A 19,995-nucleotide genomic window follows, 5' to 3' on the forward strand; every position below is an offset into this window, starting at 1 on the left:
AAAATAACCGCAGATTATCATACATCATTTTTTTATGTATAATTTAAAAGCTGAAGCAAAATGTGTTATAACTAGCCCCGCTCTCCATATATATTATTATACAAGAAGTGTCTTATAACCCTTAATGTATTGACAGACCTAATGACATCTTACAAAATAACTCATCGACAAACATCCTGCTGTCGTGTGCTGTTGAGTAATCCTCTGGATGCGCCTCTGGAGGTGGTTTAAGATGATTTACGTTCTTTGCGTCTTTCATCTTGACATCGTTCGTCAGAGCACCGGAGTTTAGCCAAGAACACAGCCTTCTTCAGCCTCCCCCTCCTCTACTTCACGCGCCTCTCCTTCTCTATAAAAGGCTCTGAGCTGCTTCCACAGAGTCAGTCCCAGTCCACAGCTGCCAAACGGCCTCAACTACTCACACTTGTTTGACTTTCAAGGAAAATACTCCAGCCGCAAGACACTGAGCTACAGCAACCTCTGGAATTGCTCGTGGAGAAGATTCAGACTAGGTAAACTGTGTTTCTGGCTTTTTTTGTATAGAAGATAGTTTACCAAGAAAGTTAGGTTTTTCACATAGACATTCTTGATTCATTGCATTTTGATGCATTTAGTCCATTAAAGTTCAGTATCAAGAGAGGAGCTTTCTCTCCTTTTTTGGCAATGAATCATTGATAGTCAGTGTTTAATATCAGCATGTAGATTTGAGAGCTCAGGTGATGAACTTGACCATGCTCATTGTCAAACTGGAAAATGTACATGTAGTTCGACTGTCATAACTATCTCTTGTCATTTTAAACTTTACTGTTTGTGCAAAGCACAATGTGCACAAACCAAAAAGCATTTTGCCTTAAAGTGCAGATGGACCACCTGCCAATGTTTTGGCTCATGCTTACGTGGACCAGGTGAGCGGTTGGAATTTTCCTGGCTGCTCTGTCTGTCATGGTAGTATAAAATTCAGGAGAGGGATGAGACGGCACTGAATGTGAACTAAAGAAAGAAAGAGAGGGGCAGCTGGAACTGAAGCAGTGCCTGTGTTTACTCAGACTTGGCGTTGGATGTCAAGGCTCTGCAGAGAGAGAGAGAGTGTGAGAAGTAAATTAGGGAGCCATGAGAGGGATTTGGATTGTTCTATAGATCCTGATAAGCATGACAATTCTGGGGCTTGACGTTTCACGTGTTTGGCTCATCTGCATTTAGATGTGTCTGGAGGTGGCCACTTTTCTCTTCCATCTCCTTCCCCCACTAAATATCCCAAATTCACTTGCTCTTCACTCTCATTCTCTCACCTCCTCCAGTCGCTGTCTAATCCTGGACAATTCCATTCCCAGAGAAAGTCAGTCTAGGACAGAAAAGAGTCTGCTTTGATAAATGTGTGAATGAAACAGCTGCTGATTGTGGATTTATTCCGCTCTCTCCTTATTGCTAATGAATTATCCTTTGTCCCACTGTCACCTCAGGATATTAATGAGTTTGACAAACAAAATTCAGCATATGGATGGATTCTGAACATGCAGAGATCAAACAGACCTGCTGGTCCATCAAACTAACAAATCTAATCGAAGGAGATCAGGCTTAGTAGTTTGATCTTTTGAGTAGTATGGAAGAGTACAATGGGTTTTTGTTATGAGGGGCTTTGATAGATTTCACTGTAATGATGAGGGCTTTGGCTTGTCCAAGCTGAGGCGAACTTACTATGACAAACAATATACATTCTTCTAATTGGAGCACAAACTATTCATTTGATGTGGATCAGTGTGGGCCATTTCATCTGCTCTAGTGAGGATAGATGGCAAATTTCATAATAAATACCCATGAAACAAACAAGGAATTGCCTCTTTTAAGACCATTGAGATGTTTTTCATTTTTACATTATTTGAATTTTTATGACAAACAAGCACAATTCATATTACTTTAATTACAAAAATATTAATACTATTAATTAATATTATGTATTTTTATTTTATAATTAATATTATTTATATTATTTATTATTAATATCTAAATTAAGTATTTATACATTATAGTCATAGTATTTGTTGTACTTGTATGAAGATTTTATGAAGATAAAAACATTATTTCAGTAATTTTTAATATTTTTTACCTTTTTTATTTTAATTTTTTATATTTTTTTTAAACATTATTTGGAATTAGAGTAAAGAGAATCACACTTTTAAAACATTGCATTTCAACATTTTTACTGTAATATAGTGATACAGATACATTTTTAGGTATTACAGTAAAGATGATCACCAATTTAATTCATGCTGATTTAAATAAATAAAATATTTCAATATTTTTACCGTAACCTCATGACATTTTTATTTTTTAGATATTACAGTAAAGATAATAATCACCAGTTCAATTTATGCTGATTAAAATAAAAATGTCAATATTTTTTTTAATTTTAATAGTGATATAGTTAACATTATTGGGCTGACAGTAAAGAAATTCACCACCGAGAAAAATGAATACATTATGGTAATACGAATTTGGGGTGAATGTGTTCAGCTGTCATAAAAGTAATATCACAGTGAATCTTATTTGTCTTAAAATTGTGCTTGCTTTATGCAAAATTACTTATTTACTGATTCTGGGGTGAAATGTAACCTGTACATGTTTTTGTTTAACTAATAGACAAGCAGAGTTTAAACAAAGGAGCAGTTACTGTACAACATGGATGCATAAATCTTATGCAGTTCCAGAATAGCAACTCTCAGATTTTTCACTATAATTGTTGTTGTTATTGGATTCATCTGTTTGTGGTGTATGTTTAGTCAGGATGCAATAAGAGTGACTAATGAAACCAGTTTTGCAAATTCCTCTTTGAAGCACTTATTCCTCTTTTTAGTAAACACATGGACATGTGTTTACTATCCATCGTTTTCTCCAACAACTTTCCCAACACTTATCCTCATGGAAACCATATTTCCTTCCAGATTTTTCAGAACAGAGCACTGAAGACACGCTCACACAAGGCAGCCTACTGTAGTCCGACTCTGAAAGCATCAACGCTGCTCTCGTCGCTGCCATGAACAGGCTTGTTTCCATTGCCCTGCTATTCCTGGGAGCCAGTTTGTCTGCTTCCCTCTTCCTTCCCGACTCCCTGGAGCTGAGGCAGTTAATGCAACGCTACCAGGATGAGCTGGAGCTCAACAGCACAAAAGCTGATGCGCCTTTACGCACTCGCAGAGCCATCAGGTGGACGGACAGGGAGGAGATCCTGCAACTCCACAACAAGCTGAGAGGAGAGGTGTACCCAACTGCCTCCAACATGGAGTACATGGTGAGAAAGGAACATAGTTCAAGTCATTTTACACTCACATCCAACTTTATTTAATGTAATATCCAGGGTCTGTACAGAGACACTAAAATAATCTGAAAACTCAGAAGGTTCTCTTCCAAAACCTTGGGAGTTGCTTATCTAGAAAGCATTTTAAAGGGTTAGTTCACCCAAAAATGAAAATTCTTGTCATTTATTATTCACCCTCATGTCTTTCCAAACTGGTAAGACTTTTGTTCATCTTCGGAACACAAATTAAGATATTTTTGATGAAATCTGAGAGCTTTCTGTCCCTTCATTGACAACCTATGCAACTAACACACACGGGAGATGATTTTTTGTATGTTGTTTGTTTTGGTGCAAACAAAGCATCCGCATTGCTTCGTAAAATTGAGGTTAAACCATTGGAATCACATGGATTACTTTAATGATGTCATTACGACCTTTCTGGGGCTTGAAAGTGGTATTTTCGTAGGCTGTCAATGGAGGGACAGAAAGCTCCCAGATTTAATTAAAAAGATCTTCATTTGTGTTCCAAGGATAAACAAAAGTCTTACGGGTTTGGAATGACATGAGAGCGAGAAATTTAAAATTTCTGAAAATGACTGAATTATCATTTTTGGGTGAATTATCCCTTTAAGCCATCATAAGTGTGTAAGATTGTTTCAAAAGGTAGGCAATAACATTATGCTGACATCTAAGTACCTTATTTTGGCTAAAGAGACACTGGGAATACAAACTCAGATTGTGACAAGGTGAACATTTTTACCCATGATGGCAGATGATTACGTGATATTCTTTCATTAATAAAAAGGAATGATAAAAATAGTTCAGTCTATTTAAAAATGTGTTACTTTACCCAACATTTATTTGTGTGCTATGTATTAACTTGTGAAAATGAAGTACACTTTAGCACGCTTTTTAAAAGCACAATTAAGCGCACTTTTAATACTCTGTTCCCTGCTGAAAAATCCAGCATAAACCAGCATGAATTCCATGTTGGTCCAGGCTGGTTTATGGTTCATGCTATTCTCAAGCAAAATTGAGCTGGTGTAGCTGCTTCCCATGCTGGTGACCAGCAAACCAGTAACCGGCATCTCATGCTGGTTTCAGCATGCAAAACACACTTTATGCTGGTGACCAGCAATGCTGGATTTTTCAGTAGGGTTAGCTTAGCAACATGCTAACATTAGATCCTATTAGTTTGTCTAGTTTGCTGTCTATGCCTGTGAAGGGTGTATCAAATGAGTCACTTATGAGGTTCTATTTCAGTTAGTATGCTGCTTTAGAATGTAACTGTTAATGTAGACAGCAAGACGTGGTTCACTTGGTTTTAGAATGGAGATGCTATGAGTTTAGTCTGCAGCAAAGGCATTTTTTATGTCGACCACACATGTTGAGAGCTGTACAAAACCAACACTCGGTTCTGCATTAATGACCCAGATTTATACTAATTGCATATTGTGTTAGCATCAGTCATCTTTTCATCTTTTTTTTTTTTTCTGGTGCAGTAAATATTTTTAGGTTTGTGTAGGTGCCAAATACAGGCTTCATGGGAAGAGACATTGATTTTACAAGTGTAATCTTGTTTGGAAAACATGAACTCACTGGGAGGCAGAGCAGCCAGCGTGGTGAGGTGCCTTTTTACTGTGGAGACAATTGTGCTGCAGCTTAGCTGCCTGCTGACACAGGAGTCATGACACAGGTAGAAACAATGCCAAAGATTAGTGACATTACTGGACCAGATATGAGGCTTCAGTCATGTGACAGAAATGACAGGTACTGTTTGCTGCCTTCGAATTGCATGTGTTAAAGGGATTCTCTTGCAAAAAAGAAGTTAAAAAGAGTACATATTGCGGAAATAATATACTTACTAGCGAACTGAATGTAATGTTTTGGACATTGTCATGTTTTGAAAATGTATTATATTTTTAATTTATATTAAATGCAGTTAGTTGAACTTAAGAGTGTTTTTTGACCCACTTAAGTACAGCATTAAATGCAATTTCATAATTACTTATATTGTCTTTGAAATATGGTTAAAGTGTACTTCTAAATGTACTGACAGGAATTTATGGTAAACTAAAATATATTTGAATGTCATTTACTTGAATGTATTAATTTGACATTATTACAAAGTGCTCTTCTTGTATGTATTTAAGTCATGTTTAATGTATTTAAGTGTGTTAAGCATAGTCAAGAAAATATACTATAAGTACACTTAAGCAACCTTTAATTTAATATTAAATTATCTACAAGTATATAGTTTTTTAAATACACTTTTAAGATATTAAGTAGGTTACAAGTGCACATTCAATACATTTAAGTGCACTTCTTTTTCAGAAGTTATAGTTCACCCAAAAGATTGCAAATTGCAAAGGTGAGTCATTATCTTTACATTAGCTGTATACTGACAATTACTGACTCAGTTTGAAGGCCTTACTCTGTCTTCACATACTATCGGAAATTTCCTACTTCCCGGTTCTAAAGTTGTGATTACTAGCTTGTCGCATTCAAGTGCTTTGTTGTCAGAAAGAACAAGAATCGTGGAAGACACCAGGTTTATTCTTGCTCATTTATTTGGAAAATCTTATTAAAGCCAAAATGATATTTAGCGTCCCATTCATTGACAACCATATAAAGATTCACCACTCTATTTTAATAGCGAACTTGCAGACGATTCTGGAATTTCGGTCAAATACATGCTATTTTTGCTGTGTATAAAACATACAATGTACTTCAAATGATTATTCATATATTAAATATGTGCTACTTTAACGACAAGACAAGGCGATGTAGCTGTTGTGGGAAAAACGAATAAAGAATAACAGTCAAAACAGCAATCGTTCACCAAGGTTATGGCCCGTCCAAATCAGAAACTTGGGAATCAAAATTATCCCTGAGCTTCCCAGTGGTAAATACGACTTGAGAGGCCGTTCATGCCCAATTTTTAACTAGGAAACTCGTATTTACGATAATTCCAATAGCACATGAAGGCAGCATAAAATTGTAGGCCATTGCAAGGCATTGTGGGAAATTGAGTTTTAAAAACTTTTTTGTAGGAAAGACTTTAATTCTAGGTGCACTGGGGACCTACTGAGAGCACAGCCTTGCTTTATTTCTGTTCCCTGTGTACCTTTGCGTATGGTACATTGAAAGTAAATGTAATGTTGATGTAGTGAGTTTTTTGAGGGAAAGATACAAAGAGCAAAGCCTTATGGTTAATGTAGTTGGGTTGATGCCTTTGAGAAAGACAGGAGTCTACCACAAGCAGGGGTTTCAGAACCGCTGCCAGGCCTCAGCGAACAAGTAAGGGTTTCAGAAATGTGGCTTAGTCCCAAACAGCACCTTCAGAACTGAGGTTACAGAATGTGTGACTGTTTGTACCCATCATGCAGTTGGAAATTTACTGAGAGTTCCTCAGAGGTGAAGAACCCTGTTCTTTGGAGTGAAGTGAGTCCTCTCTCCCTACAGGTGGAGAAATAAGCTAGGGAAATTTGTCTCATTTAACCATGATTGCTGGGGATTTACAATGGATGTGAGCCAAGCTCTGATGTGCGTGCATGTAGCCAATATTTTAGTTGTATTGGGCCTGATTCCCAGTCCTATAGTGAAGATGAAGAGTGAGAGAAAGGCAAAGGGAATTATCTGGGAATAAAACTCATTTTGATAAAGTCTCAGTGTAAATAAATGAGAATTATAAATCTGGTGTGTTCTGCTAGGAGTTTGATTTAGCTTGTGTGTGTATGACCAGGTTTGGGACGATGAACTGGAGAAGTCAGCAACCCATTGGGCGGAACAATGCCAGTGGGAACATGGGCCTCAAGACCTACTGATGTCCATTGGGCAGAACCTTGCAGTGCACTGGGGAAGGTATGAGTACACACATATTTACAAAGACCATATTAGTCTGTTCCTGTACAACAATGTCCACAGTCACAGAAATCATGGATATATTAGAATATTACAGTTTTAAAACTGTGATTTCAGGCTGTGATTTCAGGCCTGAAAAAATCTCTAGATATTTTTTTTTTTAACTGAAGGCAAGCAAAGTTGTTCATTCAAATCTGGGGACATTTTTTGTTGTATTTTTGACTTTTGTTTGATTTTTGTCTTATTTAACATGTACTTTTATGTATTTATCCAAAGCGCCTTAAGACTTTCACTTTCCTTATTACATCCATGGTCTAACATAGAAATTTAAATCCTCCTGAGTGATCTCTATGAATTTTGTATTATTTTTTAATCCTTATCTATTAATAATGAACTTGAGAAAGTCATGGAAATGCATTGATGTAGGAAATCTGAATGTAAATGTCATGGATTTGACTCATGCTGCAAAACATTTACTGTGAATGTGCTTTACAGTAAGTTGCTTTGTGTAAAGAGTTATACAAAGAAACTCATAATCATATTAAATAATTGTGTCTCTTTCCTGATAGGTACCGTTCTCCTGCCTACCATGTGCAGGCCTGGTACGATGAGGTGAAGGATTACACCTACCCTTACCAGCATGAGTGTAACCCGTGGTGCCCTGAGCGCTGCTCTGGACCCATGTGCACCCACTACACACAAGTGAGTGAGAAAGATCAGTTTACTAACAGTTTGCAAACAATTATCCCAGTGAGACTAAACAACATGACCTTGTTTATAATTTTAAAACTTGCGTGCGAAGGTGTGCACATGCCAGCCTGGATTTTCTCCTCACCGGCGGTGTTTAATAAGTAGCATGTGTGACCTGCATTAAAATAGAAGTGCCTTTAAAGGCAACATATGGAGTGCAGCCTTGACCACTGGTGTTCAATAACCTCCCACAGAACATGCAACACACATGTAATATATAATGGCCCCAAAATGTTTTTGGACACCTAAGCTAGTCCTAAAAATATGTGAATGTCTTTGCATCACAAAATATCAAACCAATTGGTAATTCGTTTTTTTGTGCTACAATACCTTTCATTAAAATGTGTCCATCTATTGACAGTCCATTGAGATTTGTTCTCATGCTTTGTATGAGATTCTGATGCTCTATGTACGTTGACCATTGCTTACATGTGAATTAAATCTGTTCATCATATGAAGTGATTGCATCTCTTCAGATGACTTAGATTAAACCGCTTAATTTATATTGAATACTTTTACGATTTCTTATTGTACTTTTTAAAGTATTGTACTTTTTTTGATGAATTACCCCTTTTAGTGTCCAAATAATATTTACATTCTCTGTAGGTATTTATAAGTAACTAGTGGTTTGCTGCAGCACTCATTCTGTTTCATTCTAAACTAACAGCTCCTTTTCTCAATTTTTAAAATTGGTAGTATTTGAAAAAGTGTTGATACTGTCGAAACATATTGAACATGCCAGATGCAATGCACAAAGAAAGAAAAGTAGAAAAGCAAGACAAACCAAAGTCTGAGTGAGACAAACAGAAAAAAAGAAGAAGAAAAAAAAAAAAAAAAAAAAACAAGAAAGAGAGAAGGGTTGGGAAATGGCATCATGTCTCAGACTTTACTTTATCACTGGGATGAGTTTGTCCCACATTCTCGCAGCTCGCTGGCCCTCTAAAAGCAGGTCACAAGCATCTGGAAAGAGTTGCTTTACTCCTGAATCATTTTCCTCTTTGACCCGAATACTTTTGAAGATGCAAAGTCGTAAGGGAACCACGCCAAATCCATGCAGCAATTCTCCTTGTTTTCTGCTCCTCTCTCACATGCTGTGCGAGGGCCCCACAATCTTCTCTGTGCCAAACAATCCATCAGGGATAAACCTGAGTTTGTGTTTTTTGAGACTGATTAGTTTGCTGTATCATTATCCCATGGCCGACACTGCCTGTGGCCTCTTTTTTTGCCTCTGCACAGGAAGTGCATCCTCAAGGGAGTATTGAGACGTGTTCCCTCTATGGGGCTGGATGCAAACCCACTATGGTTTAACTGTATGTACGAAAAAAGGCCTGAGTAAGCACTTCTCTTTCATTTCACAGCCAAATGGTTTGGCTCGTGCTGCAGGGCTGAACCCGGTGAACCCTATTGTGTTTAAGTGAATCAGTGAGGGCCTTGACCACAACTCAATGGGCTGCACGCAGGCATTACTTTGTTTGTGTGGATAAGAGTGGATGAAGGGAAGGATCACACACGTTTTTCAGGAAACTGGCCCGGTCACACTTGAGGTGCTCTCCTTCCGCGCTTCAGGGCAGAATGAAAGAGGGCAGTCTCTATTCACGGCCCCTATGGCCCCATCAATCTACTGTTGTTGTGGAGAACACTTCCTGCTGGGGAACACTTCCTCCTCCGGGGGGAGCTGATATGGATGTCTTTTTTATACTTTCAACAACAGCAAAGAGATCTGCATCTTTCGTGCATGCTAAAAGAAAAAAAATGTTGGCCCCATTTATATTAGATGTCTTTACCTACTATGTAATCACATCAATAATAATAATAATTGTTAGGTACAATGTACTTATTGTGTTCTTGTTGTATTGCAAAACACATTTGCTGCTATTGAGGTGGGATATCGGTAAGGTTAGGGACCAGTTTGGTGGTATAGGTAGGTTTAAGGGTGGGTTAATGGGCAGGGGTAGGCTCAACTACCCCTTTTACTTTAATTACTACAAAAATTAATTACAGATGTAATTACATGCAGGTATTTTTAAAGATAAGTACTGAGTGCATAATAAGTGATGATTTGAGGTCATCAAATTAAATGTAAAAGTTCAATATTTATGAACAAACCCCTAACCCTGAGTATGAGCAAACACATTAGCAAACGCCACTAAAAATAATGTATTTTTCTTTGTTTGCAGCTGGTCTGGGCCACAACCAATCGTGTTGGCTGTGCTGTACACACGTGTCCAAGTATGAACGTGTGGGGAGAGGTCTGGGAGAACGCTGTCTATCTCGTCTGCAACTACTCACCAAAGTAAGACCAGTAACTGTGCTATGTTTATTCACTTAACAGCAGATGGCTAATTACTATTCCTGATGATTATCCTATGGAACAAAACTTTTTTAAAGCAAAGATTCCATCCTTCAAAACATAGAGGCTAAAAACAAAGTTTCATCCTTAGGAAAAATGGAAAAGTAAATGAAGGATTTTAGGAAAGGAAAACATTGACAGAATATGCTATTCTTTTCCAAGCTAATGATTTAATTTGGCAGCTGGGGATTATTTTCCTAAATCAGTCCTGAGATCCATGAGAGTGTGTGATAATGTGCTTTGAATGCTCAGTCAAATGTGCAGATTTTGCAGTAATTTCCAAACTCATGCTGAACCTGTGCCCTCTTTTAGGGGAAACTGGATTGGGGAAGCCCCGTACCAACATGGCCGCCCCTGCTCCCAGTGTCCACCAAGCTACGGAGGAGGCTGCAGAAACAACCTCTGTTACAAAGGTGAGGACTGATAGAGAAATTAGAAGATGCACCACTGTATCGGCCAATAATCGGTATCGGACGATAAAAGCTGCTATTTTCACTATCCAGTGTTTAAAAACAGCCGATGAGGGATGAATATGACTTGCCAATCCAGTCAAAAGAATGCAGAAAAATGTGTTAGACTGCAACTCGTACTATGTGTGAGGAAAATATCTCTTGTGTTAAATTTAGGGCAAGTTAAAGCGACAATAATGCTTTAACAGTTAAAAATAGCTACCGAAAAGAAGGCTCTATTTGACCTTATGAAATACGCGTAGTTCAAGCCAGGGTTGCCAGGTTCAAGGTTTTTCCATAGACCAAACATTATTTGTAGCACGTCTTCAAATAATTGCAAAGAGCTTAGTGCTTTGTTACATCTGATAAGAAAACAAAGTCTCATCTTTCTTCTGTTTCTCTTCTCTGTCCATTTCATCACAAAATTAAAACAATAAATTTGATGCTCTTAAATGTTACGCGACAGATCAGCGCCTCAGTTCAAGTGGCAGTGCGGAGCGCAAGTCTTCTTCCACTTTAATACAAGTTGTATCTTGAAAAACATGAGTGATCATTTGAAGGTATGCTGAAAGATACAGTACAACTTGCCGAAATCTGTATCATGTCTCATGTAATCACCCAATCTGTGTTTCAACCAAATGAGAAGGTTCCCTGTATAGTCTATATCGGTGCATCTCTAGTTGAAATCTAATTTCTGAGTTTTTTGTTTTTAGGAGACCCTGAACGTCATGAGTCTCCAGATATGAATGAGGTGGAGAAGCCTCAGGAGCCTGTACAGCCTCAAACTACTCCAACTAAGCCTCAGTCCAAGCCCTACTCCCCTAAGAAACCTGCAAATGCCAAACCTTCCTTGCCCAAGACTACAAGCACAACCTATCTAGGTTAGTGTGAATAATATTACTTGAAACAACAACAACTGAATAATTATTAAATAATTAATGCTAATCATTTATACATTTTTAGCATTTATATTTTAAAACTATTAAAATATTATAACAGTAATAATGTACATTTATTTAAAGTATTCATGTTAAAATATGTTTTAAATTTCTACTGTTTTTTTCTTTTGCCTTTCAGCCCAAAATATTAAATGTGAGACAAAAATGAGGGACAAATGTAAAGGAGCAACCTGCAATAGGTCAGTCTGAATGAAGTAGATGCTGCTTTGAAGATTTTAATAGATGATAAGTTCAGAAAATTTACTGGTGATCTTTTTTTTCTTTCATAGGTTCAACTGCCCAGCCAACTGCCTAAATAAGAAGGGGAAAGTGTGGGGAACGCTGTACTATGATGTTGTAAGTGCTTCTTTGAGATTTCCACAGTCCTGTTTAATTAGATGATGTTAGATTTATTTATTAATTCAATTTTTTTCCCCTGTTATTGTAGCAATCAAGTATTTGCCGTGCTGCTATCCACTATGGAATAATTGACAACAATGGAGGCCTTGTTGACATCACAAGAAAAGACAGCTTCCCGTTCTTTGTAAAGGCAACCAAGAATGGTGTCGAGTCATTCAGGTAGTCTGAATGTTATGATGATATAGTCATTTTAATTAAGTTTGTCCACAATTAACTTTCCACATTGATAGTTATTCAATCTAATCTGTGTTCTGTGTTTGGTTTTTTTGTGTTATTGTTGTAGTAAATACAAGCCTGGCAATGCATTTATGGTGTCAAAAGTGGAAGGTGAGTATTTTTGCTGTTTTTATCTTAATAATTCTCATGTAAATGCAAATATTCTCATCTATTGGCCTTATAATTGTTTCAGCATGCAATCAGAAGTTGTGTGTTACTGTATATTGCATTTCAAGTTACATTTTAAACGTACTAAAGCGCATCACTACAAAATTACTTACTAATTAATTACTAATATATTTAAATACATGACATACAAATTTCAATAGAAATGACATTAAAGTATATTTTAGTTTACCGTAAATGCTTGTCAGCAGTACACTTTAATAGAAGTAATAGAAGACAATAGAAGTAATTCTGAAATTCCATATAAAGGTCAAAAACACTCTTTAAGTTCAACTAAGTGCATTTAATATAAATTTAAACAATAATACATTTTCATTTAATTGCAATTAACATGCCATTAAGTGTCAGTAAACATTACATTAAGTTCACACTTAAGTTTTATATTTATTTCTGCTAAAAGTATTCTTTTTTAAAAAAAAAAAAGCATGCTAAAGTGTATTATTATGTGAATGCAAATATTCTTATTGATCTCATATTTTTCGAGAGTGCAATCAGCCTATTTATTAATTAAATATTAATAGTATTATTACTATATTATATTAATGTATTTTTATATTTATAACATACCGAATATATTGTAAATAATATATTAATATTATTTTAATAATAACATTTTGTTATCTTTGACAGTAGGTCTGGATGACCAATAATGTTTTGTTTTTCCCTTTTTAGAGCAAACAATAGACTGCTACACAACAGTGGCAGAGATTTGTCCCTTCAAGACGTCCACCTCTCATTGTCCAAGGTACAGTTCAAAGTATTGTAACACTCACCACATAGATTCCACTCTATAATAGGTCATCTGGAAGTACTTTCTAATGCACCTTACCAGTTTCACCTCTATCTCATCAGAGTGTTCTGCCCAGCTAACTGCATAAACGAACCTTCGTATTGGGCTCCAGTGGTCGGCAGCAACATCTACGCTGATGTGAGTACCTGCTCCTGTCCGCGAGCATTACAGGGCTGAGAGATGGGAAATGAGGGTGAACAGGCATTCGTAGTCAAGCACTTATGAGTGCTAAAGTGAGCGTGCTACTCTTGTGGTGAGGGTCGACCACGGGAATTGTCTGTGTGAGTCTTAAGGGAGTTGTTGGTGGAGGTGGCCATTGTCGCCACTAATTTCTCTCCCAGAGTGTAGACTGACCACAGAGCAGCAGCTGTGTGAGTGGAGCTGGAGAGCAGCTCTCTTACACTGACTCATGCATGCCTGAGGTCAGGTCTTGGCCTTATGGACCACTTAACTGTTTAGGGAACAGCTTAGACAGTGTAAGTTTATCCTGTAGGTTCTTTATTAACTCATTATGGCACAACATTATGGCACAAATTCGTTTGATAGCCCCTGTGAAAAAGCTTAATTGTTTTGAATGTGCACTTGTAGTAAACTTAAAAAACTTCAAAGTTTTTTTTTTTTTAAATTGTACTTGCAGATAATATATTAATGAAAATTCAATGGTCAGGCATCAACAATTTATTACTAAAACTTAAGATTCTCTGCGATCAGGATAATTAGCTTCTCTCAAGTGTCTTTTTCTCACTGGAGAAGAGACCTAGTGTGGAATGGCCTGGCTGTTCAGTGGTGTGTGAACTCGAATGAACTTGTTGCCTTTTGGCCTTTTTGGCTTGTTGCGGCCACATTCCTCTGTAAAAGCTGAGTGTCTGTAGAGCTGGCCTCAGATCAGAGCATGCTCTCCAGCAAGCACTAATTAACCTTCATTATACAGTGGTTTGGACTTGGTCATTTGTAAAGGTAGCCTTTGATTTAAAGTGCACTTATACTCACTTGTAGTGCATGAGCAATTGGATGAGTATTATAAGATAATACCAACCAGAGCTGTGCTTATTCATTAATTTAGGCCGGGGTGACGTGTGGGCCTGCAAGTGAGGGTCATACTGATTTGTTTGGTAAGCAGAAGCAGACAGAATTGAACCTCCTTTCCAGGTTAAAAGAATAAAAACTGTAGGTACATGAAGTTCCAGAGAGTTCATGCACACACTGAAGCTGCCAGGCGTCTGGCCAACTTGCCTTTTCTGGAGCTCTTGAGCTCTGGCCTTGCAGTTATGCGTACTGTAGACATCGAAGTGATGTCATTTGTCTAGGCTCCTTTTAGACTGTTTACATCTCAAGGACTGTGGAATTAACCGTGGAAAACATAGTTGCATAGTGTTATGGCAAGTATCACTATTACTGTTGCTCATACTTACAACTCTGGTCCAGTTTTTTGCTTTGATTTACAGACGTATTGAGATTATTAGCGAAAGTAAGAGCAATCTTGGCAATTTGTGTTGACGGATTTAACAAAAGTTGCGTAGTGTATGATGGGCACAGACTCTGATTTTAGCTTCAAATTACTGGTAAGAGATCATGTGTGAACAGCAGTGTTGGGGGTAACGCATTGCAAGTAACGTGAGTTATGTAATCAGATTACTTTTTTAAAGTAACTAGTAAAGTAACACATTACTTTAAATATCTGAGTTACTTGCAAGTTACTTTGTTTTCCCATTTATTGACTGACACCTGCTCTGTCTCCATGTTAAGAGAAATCAGGAGTAAGTGCAGAGAACTTTTTTATTGTTATAAAAACAAACAAATAGCCCAGATGAGAAAAAGTAACGCAAAAGTAATGTAATGCAAAAGTAATGTAACTTTCCCCAACACTGGTGAACAGGACCTTCTCAAAAATACTGATAAATTGGTTCTGGCAATTTACCAGTAAGGGAAGTTGTAACATTACCAGTAAATTACCAGTATGATACTGTGTGTGAACAAAGAATGAAGATTACTTGAGTATGCACAAAGTCAGAACATGCTGATGTAAGAAGTCTGCTTTGGGCCTATCATAAAGTTCTTGTGGAGATGACATGATTACTGTTAACAGTAAGCTCTGCTGCTTTTTAATAGTTTTTCTATGTAAATAATATGAGCTAGATGGACATCTTTGACCGTTGTGCCGTCTCTGCAGTTGGATACTATTATGTATGCCTCGTGTTTTTAAGAGCAAAAATGCGTTCTGTTTGATCATCCCCTTATGGCTGTCACAAAAATTTTATTAAATTGAAACACTTCTCCTCATGCGGGCAATTGAAGACAACGGTGCGGCGTTTAAAGACTCTTTCCCCATCAGCGTTTCTGAAAAAAGTTGCCAGCCACCGCCAGGATTTTTGACAATATTCACAAAAGTATCATGGCCTCCAGAATATTTTGTTGTATAAATATAAAATAAACAAATAAATAAATAAACACTTTTATTCTAGTTTCATGCATTCCTTTACACATGAATATGGGCAAGTTTCATAAAAAAAGCAATTTTGAGCAAAAAGCTAAGACTACATCTGGATCGGATTCAGAATGATAATCAAAACATAGATGGAGTAGCTCAAGTCCATCAACACCCCAAAAGCTCGCACAGTCCTATAGTTCATCCTGGGTCGACATTTCATTCAGTAACATTTGATTTATATGCTGTTTAATATTGATGATCGTGTTATTTTACATATGCGTCTGCTCACGTATGCTATCACTTGTTTCTGCTTCTTCTTCGCCTGTGTTTTGATCCGGAGATTCTGTACTCTTTCAGAAGATGCGTAATAGCACCCCCTACCGTATAACGGTAGAAACATGGAAAGCCAGAAATTTCCGTCAGTGGTGGGAAAGCGTTTTCTCACAATTGACGGAAATTTCCATCAGTGGTGGCGAAAGAGTTAACGGTAAAAAGCCAGAACACCGTTGCTTGTGTGAACAGCGTATTTGTGTAGTCATTCTGGTAATTTTACGGTAATTTACTTGGATTGCTGTGTGAAAGAGGGTATTGTTGGTCTTTCAAAAACATTAAAAAAACTTTGACTGGTACTATACAGTATATAACATGTGAAGTGTATGCTTTGAGGAAGCATGATATCAACCTTCCAGCATGAAGGTCAACGGAGCTACTTATGAAGCCTCTCTATGAGAGAATGGCACTGGAAAGCATGCCGACTAAAAGAATACTCTTTTGTTTTCTTCATGTCCAGGGCTCCAGTATCTGCCGAGCAGCTATCCACGCTGGACTGATCAAAGCTGACGGGGGATACGTGGACCTCCTGGCTCTGGATAAGAGGAAAAGTTACACCGGGACCATGAAGAATGGCATCCAGTCTGAAAGGTACACGTCCTGTATCTTTCTTCACCTCTGCTCTCGTTTTCTCCCTTTGCTTTCTCTCAGTAACTCAATTCAGCGGTCAAAACGCCAAGATGGGCCAAATCTGCCTGTGGCACGTTAGTGGTTGAAGAGTAATGGTGTGGTTTCTCATCGAGGATGGACCACACAGGGGCTCTTCGCTTATTCTCCAGTGCTGCGCGCAAAGTGCTTAAATCGACAGAATTGGCTCCAGTGTAATGAAATCTAACACCTGAATCAAACACCATCATCGAAGGAATCGATCCTCGCCTCTTAAACTGTTGCCGGCCTTGACCGGCCTATAGACTGAGCATAGTAAAGCCATTCACTGACAGCTTGGATAGATTTTCTCCTCACCGCATGCTATTCATATGATGCAATCTAGGGGAAATGGGGGGCAGCCAGTCGTGAGAACTTTATTAACAGGGAAGTATTCACATGCTCTCCATATTACCATTGGATGGAAAAGTTGTTGGTGTCTGACTCAGTGGTCCCGGTCAAGGATAATTACAGCACATTTGATGCCAACGAAGCAACATGTCCAATACACCAGCACCTGAAGGCTAATCCATTTATGAATAAATGAAAATGGCAAGGCCAGGCCAAGAACAGTAGTCAATAATGGCCTCTGGAAGAAAACTGAATGGAAGCACAGCACGAGACAAGCACTGAGCCGGTGTTAATGTCATGGTTTCCAGAGCTAGCATTGTAGTCGATTAGAGGGCATTGACACTCTTGAACTGAACAGCTACAAGAGTTAAGGAGATAATCAGACCGAACCAACCCAAAGCTGAATCCCTATCATTTCCTTTCCGACTGTCCTCCTTTGTGAAAAATAAGTGTGCTTAATTTCATTGAATGCGCACTTGTAGTGTACTTCAAATCTGTACTTGCAAATAATATTAATGATATAAAAGGTCACTTAAGTTTTAATAATGTTGATTAGACATTTAGTATAGTGTTATTAGACATTACATTTAAAGTAAAGATTTTTAATTGTACTAAATTGCGACTAAATTGCGAGATAATAGAATTAACTATGGGTTTACATATAAAGATCTACTTAAGTCCTACATTCAGGGATCAAAAAAGCCCTCTAAAGTTCAACTAACTGCATTGACAGTAATATAAACTTAAGCTACACTTTTCATTTAATAGCAATTAACATGAAAGTAAGTGTCCATTCAGTTTACACTTAATGTTTCACAAGGGCCTGCTCATAAAGTGACAAGTATTGTGTGTGTTTTTTAAATAGTTTGTTAATTTTTTTTTTTTTTCAATCTCTGTCTTGCAGTAAAACCAACACAGAAGGAGGTTCATTCCGTGTCTTCGCTGTTAGAGAGTGAGTCGCCACTGTCGGGACACAAAAGGTCTCTGAATCTGCTCTTGCAACCCCTTCCATCTTTTTCTGACTTTTGGAGGAAAGAGACATTTAAAGAAGACCAAAGTCTTCTCCAACTTACTGCTAGGTCAATCGATGGGCTTCCAAAGGTTTTATATACAATTGTGAATAATATTTTGACCACACATGCAGCTCATAACAAAATGCAGTGCGGTTGAAATGGTATTTGAACAGCGATGCTGGTTTTAATCGTTGTTGTTTTTAATCAAACAAGTCTGTTTATTTTTTGGATTATATTCTATTAGTTTTGATTACATGTAAAATCTCTAATTTCCATACAAAATTCATATTGATTACACTGTATTTAATCTGTACAGTTTTTTTTTAATGATTTGTCAGTCTTGTTGTCTGTTTCTATTTTTTTTTTTTTTTTTTTGCTGGATTTCAAATCTTTCTTCTTTTTTTTGGAAGCCAGAGCAGGAATAGAGTGCAACAGTCACCACCCACGTTTTTTGCGGATTTGCTTCGAGAATTATTTTTCATATTCAATTTATCCTTAGGGGAAAAAATTCTTAGTCATAAACCAAAGCAACCATTTCCAAGATGAATCACAACATTACAAATATAAAAGATCATGGTACGTCTAACCCAAAGGCTTATTGTTAAAATCAATTTCCCTGTGAAGACAACGAATAGGATCTTTACTTCCGTAACCCGACTGTTGCGCTCTATAGCAATAGTAGTTAAGCGTGTACAGTAGAGTAGTGGGGATCTGTTGGACCCGGATTGGGCAAACGGATGCTATGCAGAGAAATGGGAAAGAAAAGGAGGCAGACCTCCAAGCAAAAGAGACCTTCCCTTCATAATGTGTGTGAGCCGTCCAGAGTCAACACTACTCAGTCATTATGGTAAAGGTGCAAAAACATTGAAACAATGTGCAGTCCTAGGAGAATTCAGCGTCACTGAGTGCATGTTTAGGCTCATCTTTCATTATGGCACGTTCGTTTTTGTTTTTTATTATTATGCCTCCTTCAACCCCTGCTCAGAACTGCAAATTCTGTGGAACAGAACCAAATATTTATGATGTGCTCGCTTGAGAATCAAATGTCTGTCAATGTGTAACCCGTTTGGTTAAATGCTATATACAAACCAGAGTCCGACATCGCTGCCAAAAGCAATTTCATCAGAAGTTTAACTTTTAATTTTTTATTTCGTACGGAAAGGAACCCAAGTGCACAGTGGAGGCTGAACATTGATTTGTTTAAACCACTTTTATACTGCAACATAATAAAAAGGTACTTACGCTGAAAGCATGTAAAGCCATGCCTCTAAGAGGAAAGAGACGTCTTATCTCAATGCATATTTCTTAGTTGGATAGGGTTCAGAGTTCAGGATTTCGACTAAATATAGATGATCTTATATGGAATAAGGACCGTGGAGCACAATAATCCCTTTGAAGGCTTCCGTTTTGCTGCTTTTTACTTTTCATCTACTTTTATTTTCTTATTTTTTTCACTTTCTTGAATTGGTTACCTCAGTGGAGCAATATATTTGGGTATGATGTTTGTACAGTCTTTAAAAATGGTTTGTGTAAATATTCATATTTGTGCTTTGTTTTCAAGTCAGTATTGTAAAGGATGAAAGTGTATGTCCTCGGTTTCTTTTTAAAGCCAGAAGATAATTGTTTTTTGCACAAATTGAAAATAAGGTTATAAAAATCTATGATACTAAGATGGTGTCTGTCTTTCACTTCAGAAAAAAATGTATTTAGGTCACTGAACTTTTTTTTCATACTGTCCAATAAACAGGATATGTTGAGAATCATAGCAAAAACTCCCCTAGACCACACAAGCACTGGTCAACTCTTCACACACCATTGACACTTCACGCTGTCTCTTTTTTAGTGTACAAAGAACAGTGGGTGTATAGAGATCGCCGATATTTCGATATAAATGATTTATACTTCAGTCAGGGTCATCAGTGGATGCATGACATTATAAAACAAATTCTTGATACGAATACCTGAAAGCAAGT

The 19,995-nt window shown here is 37.4% G+C and overlaps 1 protein-coding gene across 1 annotated transcript; it reads left to right on the top strand.

Moving 5' to 3' along the window:
• Window positions 1-364: 364 nt before the first annotated feature.
• On the top strand, window positions 365-19,692 carry crispld2 (cysteine-rich secretory protein LCCL domain containing 2). Its single transcript, XM_048186068.1, has 15 exons — window positions 365-512; window positions 2,940-3,286; window positions 7,038-7,156; window positions 7,726-7,858; window positions 10,084-10,199; window positions 10,569-10,669; window positions 11,419-11,586; window positions 11,783-11,843; window positions 11,934-12,000; window positions 12,092-12,222; window positions 12,347-12,390; window positions 13,138-13,210; window positions 13,318-13,393; window positions 16,474-16,604; window positions 17,914-19,692. Exons 2-15 carry the CDS (start codon window positions 3,032-3,034, stop codon window positions 17,963-17,965), a joined length of 1,527 nt encoding a protein of 508 aa, XP_048042025.1. The 5' UTR covers window positions 365-512; window positions 2,940-3,031; the 3' UTR covers window positions 17,966-19,692.
• Window positions 19,693-19,995: the final 303 nt, after the last annotated feature.

Source organism: Megalobrama amblycephala, linkage group LG3 (assembly GCF_018812025.1).
Source record: "Megalobrama amblycephala isolate DHTTF-2021 linkage group LG3, ASM1881202v1, whole genome shotgun sequence".
NCBI lineage: Eukaryota > Metazoa > Chordata > Actinopteri > Cypriniformes > Xenocyprididae > Megalobrama > Megalobrama amblycephala.